Below are 20004 nucleotides of genomic sequence, written 5' to 3'. Positions count from 1 at the left end.
TGTATATATATATATATATATATATATATATATATATATATGTGTGTGTATATATATATATATATATATATATATATATATATATATATAGATGTATGTGTATATATGTATATGTATAACGTTAGAAAGATTGCAAATCTCTTCGGTTTACTTTTGTTATTCTGGGCCCCTAATAGGGATCCGGAACCCCCCCCCCCTTTTTCCCCCATGCCAGCTATACTTAATTTTTTAGCCCCAGTTTTCAGTGAAGGGGCTAGTTTTTTGTGGCTAGCTTTCCTGCTATTAAAGTCTGTTTAGCTGCTACTTCAGATTTCCATCTAGACAAAATCATTTTTACCTTAGCTTCTTTTGAGTTATGTTAAGCCTTTATCAAAGGAGTTTTTCTACTCAGACGTCCACTAAATGATTCTACTTCTCCTTGGGACTTAACTATTTTGCTTCAAGCTGTGACCCAAAGCTTATTTTAACCCTCCGGTCATATCTAAACTTTTTGTCTTGGAAAACCGTTTTTATGATTATCAGCTATATGAGTCTGAACTCCAGGATCTATTTTCCAAATCTCCTTACATGGTTTTCCATGAAAACAGGTTGTTTTTGCTGAGCAAGCCATCTTTTTTGCCTAAGGTAGCTTTTCAGTCTATTATTAACCAAGTCATTAACTTCCCATGTTTCTTTCCAAATTTCTCAAATAAGGGAGAGTGTATGCTCCATCTTTTTGATGTACATAGATTATCTTTGGTTTCTCTCTGGATAAAAATGAAGTTTTCAGTAGACTGACCAGTTGTTTATATCCTCCTCATCTAACAAAACAAGTCGGTTTCCATAGTTACACTGTCCAAGTGGTTATTGGATTTTATTGGTCTTGTCTATAGTGAACATGGATTATCCTTGCCTAAGCCTCTTAGAGCTCATTACAGAAGGTCTGTGGGGTCTTCCCAGCCTTTTGGTCAAGGGCTACCATAGATATTTGTGTAACTGCCACTTGGTCCAGTGCGTATACTTTCATTGCTCATTACAAACTGGATTTGATTTCTAGGAAAAGAGCTGCCTTTCGCTCCACAGTACTCCAGAATATCCTACCATGAGGACCACCCAAGGTTCATCTAGCAGAAGACTGTGTCCCAGATGTTGAGGAATGAATGAAAATGAAAACAAAGTTATGTACTCACCTTAATGTTAGATCTGTGTTGTCTATTGTCATTCTTCCTCAACTTCCCTCTTCCCTTTGCTCATGGATAGCCCAAAGAGTTTCAGTCTGGGAACTGTTCCTTATTTGGGCTCCAGCTCTTTTTATTTTTTTGAATCCTATTAAAATATTGCATACTGTCTTCTGTGGGCAGCTAACTTGATCTGAGGTGTGTGAAGTGGGCAGGGATTATAGGAAAAGGGAGGAGCTTGAGAGTTTGGATCCAAGGATCTGGTAGAAGCAGCATAGTTGGTTTGGAGACCCATCAGTTGAAGAATGAAAATGGTTAGGACAGATGTAACATTATGGTGTGTACGTAAGTTTATCAGTTTTTTATTTTTGTCCTGTTTAACATCCCTCCCTCCTTCCAATCTACCACCAGCAAACTTCCGGTGCTCCGACAGGCCCCGACCAAGACTCTTTAGGCCATATTACCAAGCTTGGCCTACTTAAGTTGCTATTTTGTTCCACAGGAGTTTTATTCTTATCCAGTTATTTTTTTCTCTGTGGTTAGAAACTGTCATCAAACTTGATCTGATGTAATTTAGACAAAAGGAGTAAATTGTAGGTAAGGGAGGAGTCAGAGTCACTGATCCAAAGCTCTGGAAGAAGATGTTGAGGTCTTATACATTCATATCAAACAACCTAAACATTGAACTGGACAAAAATGAAACAACACTGATCTGTCATTATGGTACTTGCATAACTTTCTTTTATACTTTAGTGAACACTTATAGGATATAACATTTTGGTAATTTTCTTCATTTTTAAGTACATGCATGTGTTACTCACTTAATTTTTTTCTAATAGCAAATATTGTCATAGATATTTAATAAACACCTAACCAGTACTAGTTTATTCTAGCCATTGGACCAGGCATTGGCTGTAATGGATCCATTCTGATTTTGCAGATTCACAGTAGGTGTTAGAATGGCATGTTGACTTGTGTTGTCATGTTTGAGAACTTAATTGTCCAGAATCATTATAAGCTATGAATTAATTACACTGTGAATTTTTAATTAGTGTGATAATTTCAAATTTAACTTATCAGTGTATAGAAATGAATAACTAATTCAAAGTTTGACTGTTTATTGGGTTTTATGTTAATAGTAGAAAACTGAGGTGTTAACATGCTTGAAGCAGCTTCTGTTGTAGACCACTGCTTTAAAGATGTGGTTGTGGTACTTACAATATGTTCCATTGTGTTTTCTTTTTTCATTTTTGCAGTTTAATTTTAAAAAGAATGAAGACTGCAAATATGTTTGTACTGTGAAATATAACAGTGGAGACCAAAAGCTAGACTTTTTAAAGAAAGCGATGCTCTTGAACTATCAGCATCACTGGTAAGTTAAGATTATTTTACTACTTTGAGATGCCTTCTGTTTTCTTTTAAGTGCATATGCTTATGTGGTCTTTGGAAATGATTGATCAACTTAAAGATGAAGCTGTAGTTTATTTTACTTGAATCTCTTCCTTAGGAGAGAGGTATGAGATGTAGGAATGTGCTGCTTCAGTCATCACTAGCATGAGAGTTCATTAGGCATGGATAATATGGGGTGTGAAACTGTATCCAATGCTTTGAATAAGTCTAGAAATAGGGATGTAACCATTTCACCATGTCTTTCATGAGCATAGTTTGTGAAAGTTAGTAATGCTGTTTGTGCTATGGCTTGGTCTAACTCCATGCTGTGTCTGGGAAAGTAATTTGTTCTCTGTTAGGTAGTTGATTTTAATTGTAGGTGAACACATCTGTCAAGTGTTTTAGATAGCGGGTACAAGATGGCTATAGATATGTAGTTCGCAAGAGATTTGCCACTGGGAACAATTGAACAACATAGGATTGTTTCCTAAGTTTTGAGCTTATAGCTTCTTGGAGACAGGGAGATTTAGAAGCATGGATACTAGATATGCAAAGGCATCCTCAGCTGTTTTGAGAAACTTTACTGGAAGATTGTTGGCTGCAAGAGATGCAGGTTTACATGTTTGAATACATTTTTATCATGCTGGCAGGAGTCCTAATTTATTATTTTTTTATGTGACACTTGTTATCCAGATTAGTCCGACTGGGCATAAAGCCCTTTTTCTGAGGAGAAAGCTCCAAAGCTAGTTAATGAACAGTTTCAAATCATCAAATACAGTATACAGAAGTCCTACATTTTCATCAAGAACATAAGATGTAGAGGCATAAGTAACATACAGTACAACAGTGACAGTAGTAATATGTGGTATGTCAGACACATGTAGTTTCATTAAAATACACAGAAACAGTATCTTACAGATAATGGCATTCTACCGATGCAAAGTATAATATACATATTCACAGTGACGACAATGAGACAGAATATAACAATAAGATATGGTTGCAACCTATGCAGTAGTGACACCATACGTCATTTACTGCTGCATTGGGTATTTTCAGTTTATTAAGGGGATTAGCAGTGTTCATGTAGAATTAAGTGTGCATGCTGTGCTACAGCTTTTCATCTGTAAAAAGGTAGGGTTGTGATTGTTTACCTGAGTTTTTTTCCTGTTGAATTGTATAGTATTTTTGCTTATGCTTCACAATGGTGTTCTTAGGTTTTGTAAGTGCTGATATGCTAATGGCTTGTTGTGTGTGTGTGTGTGTGTGTGTGTGTGTGTGTGTATATATATATATATATATATATATATATATATATATATATATATATATATATATATATATAATTTACACACACAGTAAATTCCATTTTCTCCATGATTTCTATTTGTTCATCTTTTTTTTTTTGTATCTGGTGAAGTTAATCATTTTCACTCTTGCAGTAGCCTTTTTGGTCATTTACATTGTATTCTGCCAAGGATACAACAGCCAGTTTGGCTTCCAAAAGCTCTGTCTTCCTCCTCCTCCACCTACACTCTAAATTTTGATTGCTGAATTCCCTTTAAGGAATTGTCCAGTCAGTGTGGTCAACGTCGGTAGTTTTCTTGCTACCTCAAAAGAAAGCAGCTCTGAGGATTCACTGGAACAGTAGTCAGCTTCATGCAGGCATCATTCCTTGCAGATAAATCCCCATGGGGAACCCTTCCTCACAGAATGTATTGCTCCTTTAAGCGAGCTTTATTCTATTTTATTTCTTGGTATAAAGCTATGTTTCCCCTTTTACGAATATTGTCATTTTTACTAATATCAGAAATTTCCTGTCTGGAACTACTAATTTAGAAATGATTATTGGAAGCTGTTTTTGTTAAGATGTACTGCTTTTAAAACATTTTATTGGAAGGTGTTGAGTTAAAGGGTTGAAGTGTTTTTCAGGGCTGGAAACGTACGTTTGTGGTGCTGTCATAAACTTCATGACAACTTAGCTTCATTAGTTGATTTTTGTCAGGGCACTTAGACTTTCAGTTCTGTCAGGAATTTTTGTGCACTGTTTGTGCTTTTACTTTATGAAGTGGGACTGTGTGGGTAGGTGTAAATGTGCATGCTGCATATGAAGACTTGTGTGGCACCTTGCATTCCAGCGGACTGTTTCCAGCAGTGCAACTGGCAAACAGGCTTCCTTTGCTACAGCATAGATACTGAACTCTGGTCCTGCTGTACCTAAAGTAAATAAAAAAAAAAAATAAAAAAAAAATAGAGCAGCAGAAGAAGATGCCCTTGTCTATACTGTGGCTCAGACTATACCTTAGCTGTGTAGGTGATTTTGCAGTCGCCTTTCATAGATGCTGAAACCACTCATTTGTTTCTGTGGGTTCTTCTGGTGTAGTTCCTTCTGCCCCCATGGCACTTCTTTGGATCCGGGAGGTTCTTTGGGAAATTTTTCCCAGGGTGGCCAGGGAACTAGACTTGTGTTCGTGATTAAGTGCCATCTCCTAGGCTGTCTTTTTCCAGACATGTCCCTAGAAAAAATAAACAAAATATGACATTGCTCATCTCAGGGCACTTTGTTCATAAGAATGATTTTCTTACCTTGTGCAGGAGTTTATTACAGGATTAATGGGTAAAGTAATTCCAGAGCAAAATGTCAGACGTATGACATAGATGGAGCTAGGGCTTCTTTTCCTGCAGATTCTCAAGCCAAAGACCTTGATTTAAAAGAAAGTAAGCCCTCACCAACTTCTTTACGGTTTCCCTTTTCTGAGACTATTTCCAGGGTGAATGAAGTATTTTTGTGGGATCAAGGTGAATGCTCCCCCTAAACTGAGGAGATGATGTAATATGTTGCAAGTAAATATACCTTATGATTCCTCCTGTCAAGCCAGACTTGGAATGGTGCGTTAAATGCTGACTGCAATAACCTTGACTCTGCCTTCTGTCCCCAAAAAGGCAGGCAGACTTTATAAAGTACCTCAAACTAACAGTCTTAATTGTGTAGACCGTTTGAAGGATTGTTCTGCCTCTTTTTCTTCGAACAATAAGTCCTATCTGAATACTAATGTTTCCAACCTGCCTCGTGTCTAATTGTGTTTTGAAGAGTATGTATAATTGTGCAGATATTGTGTCCAGGGTCACTGCTAGTGTTTTGAGAAGATATGCCTGGATATATAATCAAAAGTTTTCTGAAACAATTTCAAGTCTTTTCAGGATATTAAACACAAAAACTGCTACAGCTGAGCCCATTCATGTGTTGGTTCAGCAATCCCAATGTTCTGGGGGACATGAGAAGATGACCTATGTAGGTGTATAGATGAAAAATATTATGTTTTGGTAGCTAAGGATATTCGTATTGAAACTAAACAAAAGATGATATGAAAGGTAAGAAACTGGAAGTTTTTGATCATGGAAATGGTGAGTAAGATATATGCAATTAATGCAATTTTTAGTCCCTTTTAATCTTGTATAAATGTCAAGTATATTTTTCTCAACCAGAAGAGAAACTGTGGATACTGTGTAGTTAATGGTCATATACATAACTCAAGCAGTAGGGTGTAAATCAGAATGGAGAGTGATGGTGATATAATGGTGGTGGGTGTTCATGGGAGAGAAAGAGACTAGGATGAAAGTCCGTAAGGAGAATGTCACCCTTACTGAATATTGTGACATAGAAGGTATCCTAAGAATTAAGCCAGCAGAAGAATGGGGAAAGACTTTACCAAAAGGGATGTCTGCAATAGGAGTATTGAAAATAGGAAAGAGGTAGATGGAATTTAATGAAGTTAATTGGAAATGAACCAAGGTATTTAGGAGCAAATCAATTGGGAGGGATAGGTAATAGAGTAGGATGTGGCTAATCCAGAAATTTGGACTGCAGATTAGAAGTTGTCTTTCTTATTGAGGATTGCTAACGGAGTGTTGGGTGAAAGAGAAGGAGAAAGGGGGGTGTTGGGCGAAAGACTAGATTTGGTAGAGTTTTTAGTTGAATCTAGAATAGAAGATGCTGTTAAAGGATAATTAGTAAGGCATATAAAATATTGTACAATAACTATAAGAATCAGTTGGAGGGAGACAGGAAAGATTCATAAGAGGACAGGGTGACCCATAAAAAAGGAACAATGGGAATAAATCTTTAGGTTTCCCAGGTATGCAAGAATCTAGCTATTCTTCTGGAAATTATGTATTCCCTAATAACTCTTGAATCATACCCATTACCCTTGCCTTAAGTTCCTCTCTCTTTGTCAGATAGACTTTAGAGAATTATTTGTTTTCAGGTAGGTAGCAGACGTTCCAGATGTGATGAAGAGTGAGAACTGGGCACATACCTTTTGGGAATGTAATGAGTTTGCAGATTTAAAGAATTTCGTACACAGTACTTTACCTGGAATGTTGGGGGAACAAGTGGTGGTAACTAAAGAAATTACCTTTTGGGCTTGCACTGTAGTATCTGCATGAAGTCTTGTTAAGCTTTATAGTATTGGCAGCTAGTTGCTAGAAAATGGAAATAAAAATCTAAGTAAACTAATGCAAGTATAAAATATTGTAAAGGAGATAAAAGTACTGGTTGTGGGATCTTTAAAAAAGTGAAAGAGCAAAAATGAAATTTGTGAGAACGGTATGTGGAGACTAATACTTAGGTGGAGTGAGGTTTAAGGGAAGGTAGTAGTTGAGCAATTTGTGTAATTGTTTGAATGGAAAATGTTAAAGCATTTTTTGTATACTACACAGCGATGAGACCTGTTAAGGCTTGTTTCCTGTATTAGTGTATGTGAACTCGTGTTACAACTTAAAATGTGATGATTTAATAAAGACGCTGATCTTGCCACACAGTTCAACTCTTTTTTCATAGATTCTATTTCCAAACTTACCTCCTCTTTTTCAAATATCAATCCACCAACTACCTCCACTTCTCCTCACCCAACTCCCCCTCCATCTTCTTTCTCAGATCCCCCACATCTCAACCCCCACCCTTCCACATTAAAATGATTCCTACTTCCACCATAAAAAAACTCCTACAGAAACTAAAACCATGCACCAATGCCCCTGATAACATTCCCTCATACTTCCTCAGCATAGCTGCTGAAGCCATTGCCCTCCCTATCAGTATCCTAATCAACCGCTCCATCCAAGAAGGCAATGTTCCTCAAATCTGGAAAAAAGCTTACATCATTCCTCTGCATAAAGGTGGAACTAATACTAATATCACCAACTTCCGTCCCATCGCCATCCTCTCTCCCATTTCAAAATTCCTAGAGAAATGTATCCATCTTCAACTCCTTCCCCATCTCTTAGATAACAACCTATTAATTCCTACCCAGCATGGATTCAGACCCCATCACAGTACCATGACAGCCCTCCTATCCTTCCTAGAAACTGTGAATAAAGCTAGAGATTCTGGCCTCACTGTTTCTACCATCCTACTCGATCTCTCTAAGGCCTTTGACACGATCTCTCATAACCTACTTCTTACTAAGCTATCTAAACTAAACCTTTCATTATCATCCCTTACTTGGTTTACCAGCTATCTCTCTAATAGGCAACAAGCTGTCAAGTGGAAGAAAGCCACCTCCTCCTTTCTCAACACCCCCACAGGTGTCCCACAAGATCCTATACTGTGGCCACCCCTCCTCGATATTTTCATAAATGACTTTTTCCACTCTATCCCTCTTGCAAACATTATTCAACATGCAGATGATTCCACAATTATCTGTGCTGCCTCATCCATCCCAACTCTTTTAAAACTTACTCAAGATGCCTTCTCCTCCACAGAACAGTGGATGAAAGAACCATCTAGCACTTAATGCTGCTAAAACTAAACTAATGATATTTACTCCCTCTAAAACTAATAACTTTGATAGAAATTTATTGTCCATCACCAGCCAAAGTAACACACCTCTTGAGCTGGTATCTGAAACCAAACTACTAGGAATCCAAATCGATGACAAGCTTAAATTAAACTCCCATCTACTACTAAACATAAAAAAATCCACCAAAAACTTGGCATGCTCTACCGACATAATCGGTTCCTCACCTCAACTACAAAACATACACTCTCTACCACATTTCTCCTTCCCTCCCTTCTCTATGGTGCCCCTCTTCTAACAAACCTGCAATCATCTCTCAAAACCAAACTGTCCTCTTGCTACAATAAAATAGCCAGATTTGCCACCAGCAACAAATAATCAACCCATCACTGTGTACCTCTTCACAAACTCAACTGGCTAGAACTTCCCAACTACCTCTCCTACACTCAGCTCACCTATGCTCATAAACTCTTATTCCAGCCATACCTCTGTCCCTCCCTCTCCACTACCTTTAAAATGCACCACACCCAAAGACTTCCAAGATCAAACAATCAAAACCTTATTGAGGTTTACAGACCCCTCCACCCCTCAGGACAAAACCTCCTGTCCTTCTCACTAGCACGCCTATGGAACTCACTGCCCCCTCCATTCGTACAACCACTAGCCTCCCATACTTTAATAAATTACTTCACTTTCATCTAACATCAGCATGGCAATGCTCCTGCTCCCATCCCCCATAACCTACTCCTCCACTCTTCTTTCTCTTCCCCTTCTTACAAATCCCAGATAGCAAATTCATGCTTGCTTGTAGTATACAAATCCTTACTTGTACCTAGCAATCTCTTAGCCTGCTGCATCTAACTACCGATCCCACTAAAATAAAAAAAAAAAAAAAAAAAAAAATTCTACTTTTAATACTATTGCATTTATTACTTTTGATTAAAATATATTTGATGTGTTTTATAACCTGAAATTGTACAATATTACTCTCTGTAATATTCATGTAATCTGTGTGGAACTTAATCTTTGTATAATCTGTATGTGGAGCTTTTCTCCCCAGGACTCCATTGAAAACGGGTTCTTTAGGCCCAATGGACTATCCTGGTTAAACAACTGCAAATTAAATAAATAATTAAAAATAAATGTTTAAAAAATGAGATTCATTTTGAAGTAAGTTAATGACTGACTTATATTGATAGGAAGGGGAAACTTGTTCCAAACTCTGGAAGGTTTTGCGTAATATTAAGTCACATTTTTTTTTGTATTTATGTCTTTTTTTTTTCAGTATTCAGTTTCACAGGGTAGTGCTAACTTCCCCAGCTATGCATTCCGGGGCAGACTTTCAAATGAACCTGGATCACACTTTGAGTTGTAGAATAGGCAGACGTCATGTGTAAGAAAATTAATATAATTACAGTTCCTGAAGCTTTGCTGTATAATTTAGGTTTCCCAACCATTTGACTTTTTATAGTCTGGAATCATTTTACCGTTCATGTTCTTTAGATGACTTGTTAAAAGGTTACACAGTGCAGTATTGCTTCCAAATACTGGGTCAGATCAGTGAGGTATAAAGTGATACACCGATCACCTTAGAGTAACTTAATTTTTCCTTTAAAACTAGATGGGTTTATGAATATACTTTCCTGACTCTGGTAAATGCAGACTGGTCTCAGTTTGTCTGCCATTGTTCATAGAACTTTGTTGTGTTTAATTGTCTACTGTTTATAGATTTTTAAAACTATTTTCATTTTTATGAGTTGATCACCACTTATTTGACATTAGAAGTGACGTCACTACTGGGCTATATGCGTATTTTGGACACAATCTTGGTGAACTTCATCAAATTTTTGATGTAGTTTGCAGTCATCAATATGTTTGGTTATATGTAACAGTTTCCCACTTTCATTGCTGAAAAGAATATCCTAAAATGAAGCCACAGTACAGAGCCCTGACAGACACCACTGGTAACACCTTTTGGTATAGTCAGATTCCACAGACTTGTTCATCTTGTTGCTTAAATTAACCAGCATCTTATCCACTGAATTACATATGGAGTAATTTAATGCTTTTAATGTAGCAGTTAGTACAAAAACCTTAGCAAGGTGAGGGTATGTAGTATTAAGTCATCCCTCAAGATATTCTTAGTGTTTCACTGTTGCAGTCATTACATTTGGGTAATCTACTAGCAGGTTGCCCTCAGTCGGCCTGATTTAACAAAGTCTTGGGTCCTGCGTCGGTTGCTTTCCCTTCTTCCATGATGTCATGTCGTCAGGGGTATGAAACATGCAGCCGACGCCATTACATCAGTCTTTCTTGCCGCACGGTGCCCGAAGCAGAAGCAGTTCGCAAGTGCCGGTCAGCCGACTCCTGAAATTTTTGTTTTAGAGTTTCAGAACCGAAGTCTTCAATTAAAAGCTAAGTGCCCCGTTGGGGAAACTTTTTCTTGCTTCTTACCAATGTTAGTAAAAGTTAATAATTGCATTACTCGTGGGAAGAAAATACCTCAAAGGATTTTCATTTGTACTGTATTCCTTGCCTAGGCCCTGACCACAACGTGCCTTGCTGTCGGTTTTGTGCTAAATTTAATCAACGCACGATTAAATGTCGGTATATTTTTGCTTAATATTTTGGCTCAAGATTTAACTATCCAGAAATGTCGTCTGTTAGCAATCAGACTACCAGAATACCTAAAAACGCAAAGAAAAAGACAGGCCGTCGAAGTCCAAAACAGACGAGGCTTCTCCTAAGCCAGTCGCCGATTCGCCGGTACTCAGTGAGGCGCTTTCGCAGCCCCTGATACCTGCTACTTTTGATTCGCAGGCCTCTACTGAGACCCATTCGGAGTCCGGTATGCTGCAAGATGCTTTAAGTATTGAACCCGCGGATGTCTCTATCTTAGATTGGTCAGGAGCCGCTGAGCAGGCACTGGCTTCTGAGGATGTTTTCAGGCCTAAAGATTTGTATATTAAACGGACGCAATCTTCAAAACTAAGGCCAAAAACTACTTCTATCTCAAAAAAAATGACGCTTGGGCCATGTGTACAGGCCCCAATGCCTAAAAAAACAAATGATCAAAATGGCTGAAGATTTAATTACCTTGATCAGGGGTACCCATCCCCCTCCTGCTAAGAGATCTAGGCAAGGCACTGACTATGAATCTTAAGATCCGGCTTCTATTTCTTCTGATTCCTGTTCTGATCAGGAATTATCTATACCCACTTATGAGGACTCTGATGCAGAAGACTCCATCCCTTCTGCTTCTCCCCTGAGGATTTCTCTTTTGGAGAAACTTTGCATACCTTAAGGGAACACTTTTTCACTGGGAGAGTCAGAATTTCTCTGAATCTAAAAGAGACTTGGGGATTTTCTTCTTCCTCAGCATAGGCATTTGGCTATACCTCCTGTTCTAGACATTGTTGATGTTTTCTCAGACTCCAGTATGACTCCTGATTCCCTGCCTCCGGCTCCTAATAAGCCAGACAGATACTACAGGGTTCCGGACTACCACAAATTCCTTTTCAAAAAACCTACTGCTGACCCTGAAACCATTTCTCAGGGTCCCAAGGGCGTTAAGGCCTCTACTGCTAAAAATCCTACCCCTTCTGATAGAGATTCCAGGGTGCTGGATAGATGGGATAAGAAGGTTTACACATCTGCAACCTTGGCAATCAGGGCTTTAAACTGTCAATTTCATATGCTTAAATACCAATAGCATGTCATGGGTTTACTTGAACAGAAAATTATGTTGATTTCTGACAGTGTGGAAAATAAAGGGTTGCAGGATTTATTGCATTCAGCTGAACAAGTTGGAAAACTTACTTTGCAGTGTGATTTTGATTCCTTGGAGGCCTCTTGCAGGGCTGCTGTAACTGGATCTGTGTTAAGAAGGCATGCTTTGCTCAAGGAGCAAAGTCTGCCTAACCATGTTAAAGCAAAATTGTTGGATGCTCCTTTACAACAGGACAGTCTGTTTGGTAATAAGGCTGAAGAAGGTTTGAAAAAGATGGAAGATGAAGCTAAATCTATGCAAACTGTGAAAGATTTCTTACAAGTGCAGCCACACAGGTTTAGTAGGCACTGGCCTACTAAGAACTGGTCATTTCTTGTACACACTAGAGCCGCTCAGGTCAAGCCCAGACATTCCAAAGGCTCCAGGTTTCAGTCACAAGGAACTTTTAGAACAAAGCAATGGTGTGCCTCCACCTCCAAATCTGGAAGCAGCAAGGCACCTCCCTATAGTAAACAGTGTCAATGACTTTCCACTGCAATCACCAAGCACTTATCTTTTGGCCGCCCCTTTGGGGGGAAAACTGGCACTTCATGCATGAAACTGGCAACTGATTACCCAGGACAAATGAGTTTTAAATATAGTATCCCAGGGATACAGATTTCACTTCCACATGTTGCCAATCCCAAACGGATGGCCAGATCTGCCTCCAAATCAGTGGGCAGAGGCCCAGAAACAAGTTATGTCCCTCATGAATATGAGTTATTCAACCAGTACCAGAAAAGGAAAAGGGACAAGGTTTCTACTCCAGACTTTCCTGGTACCCAGAAAAGACCAATCATGGCGTCCAATTCTAGACTTATCCATTCTAAATACATTTCTGGACATACCAAAATTCAAGATGCTGACTCAACAGTTATTACCTATGCTAGGCAAGGATGCCTGGTTGGTAACTCTAGACTTAAAAGAGGCTTACCTGCATATCCCAATCAGGGAATCTTGCAGAAGATACCAGCGCTTCAAAGCAGGCTACTTGCATTACCAGTTCTCTGCAGTGCCCTTTGGCTTATCTACTGCTCCAAGGGTCTTCACAAAGTGTCTAGCACCAGTAATTGCATTTTGCAGACAAAGAAATATTCAAATTTATCCATACCTGGACGATTGTCTAATTCAGGCAGAAAACAAGGTCACTCTTCTAAAACATCTGGCGTTTGTAAAAAGGGTTCAACTTGCATAGGGTACACCATAAACAAAAAGAAATCGCAACTGGTACCCTCTCATAAAATTACATTCCTGGGTGCAAGCTTGAATACAACTGCCCAGATGACTTGCCTTACGCCAGAAAAACAAATTGAATTGATGACTTGCTTCAAACAGGTGGCCACAAAATTGAATTGATGACTTGCTTCAAACAGGTGGCCACAAAAACCCAGCTATCTGCAAGACAAATTCTGCAGGCCTTAGGCTTCATGGCCGCCTGCATTCTTCTAATTCCATATGCAAGACTGCATATGGGGAAACTTCAATGGTACCTAAAAAGCTTATGGAGTCAACATTGTCACAGCCTGGAAACAAGGATTCCTATCATACCTTACCTGCAACTAGAGTTCCTATGGTGGGCAGAGGCCTGCCACCAAAACAAGGGGCTGTCATTCATTCCACCCACTGCCACCCAAACACGGACTACGGACTCATCAGACTATGCTTGGGGGCGGTGCATCTGGCAGGGAGATGCATTCAGGCAAATGGAGCTCAAATCAAATGCACCTACATATAAATCAAAGAGATGCTAGCTGTACAGAATGCTCTGACAGCCTTCAAGGACTACCATCATCCAGAACAACTACTGATAAAGACAACATCACAGTCATGTATTACATAAATATAAGCAGGGGGGTACACATTCCTACCCCCTTTGTAGACTAGCCATGGCATTGTGGAACACGGCCTTGACTTATCAAATACATCTACAAGCTCAATTCCTACCAGGAAAGCAAAATACTATGGCAGACTAAGAAGAAATCTTATGGACCCACACGAATGGAAACAGGAACCACAAATTTTCAACATTTTGACACGCAAATTGGGAGCCCAGGCATAGATCTTTTTGCCTCACCCCAAAACTGTCAGTTGGACAAATTCTGCACAAGAATTCATCACAAAAATGCTTGGAAAGTTGATCAGTTTATGCCTTCCCCCTCTGCCTCTGCCCTCCAAAGTCCTACTAAAAGTCAGGACAAACCAAAAGTGATTATGATTGCTCCACACTGGCCTCGCCAACACCAGTACCCGCTCCTGAGCAATGTGTCGCACCTTCCTCCGTGGTACCTGCCTCAGACATCTTACCTACTGTCTCAGCAGAACTATCAAATTCTGCACACTCCGCTCCAAACTTTGAATCTTGCAGCATGGCTAATCAACTAATTTCACCCGTTTACATCTCTCAGCAAACCTGTGATGGATGTCATTTTGGAGGCTAGAAGGCCTAGTACTAGAAAATCTTATGGTGGCAAATGGAAAAGATTCTGTGCCTGGAACCAAGCACAAGGAGTAAGCACAGCAATGCCCAATATTCCTCCGATTCCGCAGTACTTAACTGAGATGCTTCACAAGGGCCTATCTTTTTCTTCCATAAAAATCCATGCCTCTGCCATTACAGCTCAGTACAACACAGAGCCTCTCCTCTTTTCTCATCCTCTGCTAAAGCAGCATCTCAGAGGGGCCAAGAATTTAAGACCTCCCAGGAGAGCACCAACTCCTGCATGGGACCTCAATTTTGGTTTGGAAAAACTCACTCTACCTCTTTTGAGCCAGCTGCTACTGCGGACCTAAAATTTCTCTCTTGGAAAAACAGCTTTTCTTTTAGCAGTCACTTCAGCTAGCAGGATTTCAGAACTACAGGCTCTTATGGCAGTGGAGCCATTCATTATTTTTGCCCGGACGGGGTGGCTCTCTGGACCAATCCATCCTTTATGCCTAAGGTGGTATCAGACCATTCATCTGCCAACTTTCTTACCAAATCCACAGAACAAGGGTGAGCAGATTTTGCATTCATTGGATGTACACAGACAACTAAGATTCTACTTAAACAGGACAAAATCTCTTAAAAAATCCGAACAACAACATATTGGTGGCATTTGCTGCAGGAGCAGAGGGAAAGGCTATTTCAAAGCAGACTATTTCCAAATGGATAAGCCATTGTATTAGTTTCTGCTATATGCACCATGGTAAACCTGTCCCCAAGGGGATCAGATCTCATTCCACCAGGGCTGCATCTACTTGTGCAGCCTTTCTCAGAGGGGTTCCTACCAGAAACATTCTAGAAGCTGCTACTTGGAGCTCAGTTCATACGTTCGCCAAACATTACCATTTACCTCTCTCCTCTAAATCCAGAGCAAGCTTTACCACTGCTGTCCTGCAGGGCCTTATAGCTGCGCCTAATGCTGTATAAATCCATCCTCCCAACCATAGCTTTGGGATTCTACCCAAATGTAATGACTGCAGCAGTGAAACACTAAACATAGTACAGTTGTGTACACTTAACATAAATGTAGACGTTCAAGTGTATTCACTGTTGCAGTCCTGGTTACCCTCCCACCCCCTGTATTTCTCTAACTATACCTCTCATTTTTGTTACACCAAAAAGGCTATTAAAGACTGTATTTGCTTTTATTTGGAGGTATACGTTTTGTGTTTTATATAATATACATATATATTTGTGTGTGTCTATATGTATATATGTGTCTGTGTGTAGATGTGTGTGTATGTATGTGTGTATGTATATATGTATGTGTGTATGTGTATATATATATATATATATATATATATATATATATATATATATATATAATCTATATATATATATATCTATATATATCTATATATATCTATATCTATCTATATCTATCTATATCTATCTATATCTATATATATATATATATATATATATATATATATATAATGCAGGACCCAAGACTTTGTGATTTTTGGTCTGTCGTGGTGAATCTTAAGTAGCACTTTCTGAATAAGAGGGCATGAGGGACGCATAGAGAAACATCTCCTTCCAAGATATTGAGAAGCCGTCCGTTGTCCTCGCCAGAGAGTTAAGCAGCCTGGTGCAAACGGAAATTGTCTGTTCAAGGGGGAGGCAAACAGATCTATTTGAGGTGTACCCCCATCTGTGGACCAAGTCCAAGAACACATCCCTGTGGAGCATCCATTCGTGGGAATGTGACATGGACCTGCGTAAGGTGTCTGCCTGAGAGTTCTGTTCTGAAGGGATGTAAACTGCCTGAAGTGTTAATTCCTATTTTATGGCCAGCTCCCATACTAGGAGAGCTAGTCTGCATAGCAAGTACGATTTTTGTTCCCCCTGCTTGTTGACATGCCACAGAACTGTAGTATTGTCTGTGATCAGTTTGAGGGCCCTGTTTCAGTTTAGGCTGAAAGGCCTTCAAGGCCAAAAGAATTGCTCTCTTCTCTCTTGCATTGATGTGCTCCCATTTGCTGGAGTCTGACCTGGTGCCCTGGACTTTTAGGGGGCCCATAGTCGCTCCCCACCTCTTGACTGAGACATCTGTGTACATTTCCTGCACTGGTGGGGGGGGGGGGGGTTGAAGATGTAGGCCTGGGTTGTGGCTCACCTGATTCAACCACCATTGAATCTTTCTTGAAATGGTAAGAAGGGAATTTTTGTACTTTAGGATGAGAGTGCTGAGTCCAAATGGATCTCTGGTACCATTGAAGCTTCCTCATGTGAAGTCTCGCCAATGGTAACATGGAGGTAGTTGAAGCCATGTGGCCCAGGAGCCTGAGGTACTGCCTGGCAGTCAGTTCTGTGGCTTGACTGACCAAGAGCTGGTACTGTTAACATTTGTACTTTTGGGGTGGTAGGAAGGCCTTCATGATATCTGTCCGAATCTTGCATCCTAGGAAGAGTTGGTCCTATGTGGAGGTCAGGTTGGACTTGGGATAGTTTATGTGGAAAGGAGAGGGTTGTAAGTGGAGCAGTTGGTATTCTTTGCAGTCCACCTGGATGAGCAGGTTGTCTAGGTAAGGGAAGATTTTGATCCCTTGAGTTCTGCAGGCCACCACTGGTGCCAGGCACTTTGTGAAAACCCTTGGTGCCATGGAGAGACCGAAGGACAAGGCTGAGAACTGATAATGAGAGGAGGCCACAGAGAAACACAGGAATCTCCTGAATTTGGGCCTTAAGAAGATGTGAAGATAGGTGTCCAGGGTGGCCATGAACCCCTGAGACAAGATTAAAGGGAAATGTTTGCAAGGTGAGCATCCAAAAGTTGGGCACATGCAGGAAAAGTTAGGCGGGAGAGGTCCAGAATTGTCCTCCAGGGACCATATCCCCTTGGCACTAGGAAGAGTCTAGAATAAAATTATTCACCCCTTTCTGTCTGAGGGACAGGTTGGATGGTACCCTGGGCCATGAGGTTGTCCAAAATCTGGTTGGAAGAGGGGGAGCTGCTCTTAGGGGGGGCTGAGGGATATCCCTCCCACATGTAGTGATCCATGTCACAAAGTAACTGATGCGTAGTTCTTCAATCTCGCCGTTCATTCTTCACTGATGGATTCAGAGCCGATCCTCAGCTCCGACACGGCCGTTTAGCAAAGCTCAAAGTTTACCAATAGCTCGAGACCCAGCCCCTTATCCCATGATGCACTGCTGGCATTACCCCAGATAGTTTTCCACGGCACTGATCTCTTGGTTTCCAGCTCTGCTCAAGACTTTATTCAACGAGTTAGTAAGTTTTTCTAAAACTTTTCTTATATAATCATATTTAGACCTTTGCTTATTATTTCCCTTACCCATATATTACTATCCCTTTTGGCCTTGTTTATTTTTCGTGGCTGTTCTTTGCTAGTGTTGGCTTTGGCCTTTAGTGTAGTGTTAGCGTAGTTCTGTAGTTGGGTATTAACAGCGACATTTACAGTTTCCCGTTGTTTTTTATATATATATATATATATATATATATATATATATATATATATATATATATATATCTTGGGCATTGTTTGATATTGTGTGCTTTTCTAAAATATTTGCTTAGTTGTTTAAAGTTGTGTACAGTTGTGATAGAATTTGCTGTTGATTAAAATTATGTCGGAAGATAGACAGACATCCAAAGTCTGGTTTCAGAAAATATCCAGACTGCGGATGGAAGATGTCTGTCACAGACTGACACGTTCAATGTGTCTGTTGTCTGGATGAGGTGCACCTTCAGGAGACCTGCAGTATCTGCCACTCCTTTTCCACTAGGGTGCTTGCTGAGAGGAAGAGAAAGCTCCTGGATCGATGTCTTAAACACGCTTTTTGTGGAAGCATTGACTGACCAGGATGGAGCCAGCAAGTCATCAGTCCTCTAAATCCTCCTCAGACTCAGTCAAAAAAGTCTAAGAAAGTGGAACATGCTGTGACTTTGGCTCCACAGGCTTTGGAGCCGACAGTTTTTTCCTTTCGGGCTCGGGACACTGGTCTCCAAAACTCCTTCTCCATTACTCCAGTCGGCACCATCGGTGCATTCCTCCATGTCCTTGGTTAGCTTTTCTGATTTGGACATGGACTGACTGGTACAGAAGCTTTTAAAGACACCAGGCCTAGCTAAATTGCTGACTGCTCCGACCGAGGCGTCTGAACTGAAGACCACTACTCCGGACTCCTCCGAGCCATACCGGTTTTTCGGAGCCGGAAGAGGCCGACCTTATGGTTGTAGAACCCTTGGAACCGACACCTGTTCAGTGTCATTGGCTCCATCTACTCGGACGTCCTCTGCACTGACTGTGGACACTAGGAGCCGACACTCTTCAGTCGGGTCGGGGAGTATAGTCGCACTGACCTGTCTGTGCCGACTCTTCCTCTCGGGGCCTCTGCACTGATGAGCTTGGCTCCTACCCCGGGCTCAGAGCCCATGGGATTGGTGCGGGAGGGGATCAGTGTTCCTTCTGGTCCGTTGACGACTCCTCATCGGAGCCATGACACCTTCGAAGCTATGAGGCGAGTATTGTCTAAGATTTTCTCATTGCCAGGTCTGGCATCTTCTTCCCCTAAAGTGCCTGTCTGCTTCTACTTCCATCGGCCACCCCAAGTGTAGAGACCCAGAGCCTCGGGTAGCCCCACTGGGCGCCCACTGCTCTTCAGGGACTTCCCCAGAGGCTCCCACTGAGGAAGTCCCCAGAAAGAGTGTGCGTAAGAGGAGGCACTTGGACTCCCCACAGGAGTCATTGACATCTGACACTGACTTGGATGAGTCAGAAGGGTCCCCTCGATCCCCCTCTGAGGACATCTCCTTTGTGGAGATTCTTGATTTCCTTAGGCAGAGGTTGGCAGTCCAAAACCCCTACTGAGGATGTCTGTTCTCCTGAAGACATTTGGGTCTCAACCTTCCACCTCCTGGGTGTCTCCACCCTATGATGAGCTTATGCAATTGGTCTCCAGTAGGGCATGGGAGTCACCGGAGTCTATGGAGCCTGTCCCTCAGAGGCCTAATAAGTTTATCACTGCCCCAGTGGATAAAACCTTCTTGTTTAAGGGGAGTCCTTGTTGATGCCATGGTGGTGGCGGCAGCCACCAACAAGGAATTGTCAAACTTCCACGTCCATCCATCCTCCTAATAGAGATTCTAGGATCATGGATAGGTATGGGAAACACGTGTTTAGTTCAGCGACTGTCACTCTTCGATCACTGAACTATCTGTCCCATTTCACCAGACTGCAAAGAGATCTTCTTAAGGAATTGGGAGATGCTCTTCAGGGTGCTGTAGCTGCAGGCGTCTCTGACAAAGTTTCTGCCCAGCTTGCTACCCTTAATTCCATTGTGAGCTCGTCCATGCATCTCATGTCATATGCAGCAGATGGTTCGAGTAGGGTTGCAGGTTCAGAGATTGCTCTTCATAGGCATGCCTGGATGCGCCTCTGTTCCTTT

At 40.8% G+C, this 20004-nt stretch overlaps 1 protein-coding gene across 1 annotated transcript in view; it reads left to right on the top strand.

Annotated features, from left to right (window-relative positions):
* Positions 1-20004, top strand: part of TM9SF2 (transmembrane 9 superfamily member 2) — a 1342976-nt gene that overhangs the window by 153023 nt on the left and 1169949 nt on the right. Inside the window, exon 4 of the mRNA XM_044071229.1 lies at positions 2414-2529. Within this exon, the coding sequence (XP_043927164.1) occupies positions 2414-2529 (116 nt within the window). The remainder of the gene's footprint in view (positions 1-2413; positions 2530-20004) is intronic.

The sequence above is a fragment of the Protopterus annectens genome, chromosome 5.part0, assembly GCF_019279795.1.
Source record: "Protopterus annectens isolate FY-2018-M chromosome 5.part0, PAN1.0, whole genome shotgun sequence".
NCBI classification, from domain to species: domain Eukaryota; kingdom Metazoa; phylum Chordata; order Ceratodontiformes; family Protopteridae; genus Protopterus; species Protopterus annectens.
The sequence above is the reverse complement of the archived record's forward strand: the minus strand, read 5'-3'. Positions and strand labels throughout refer to the sequence as shown.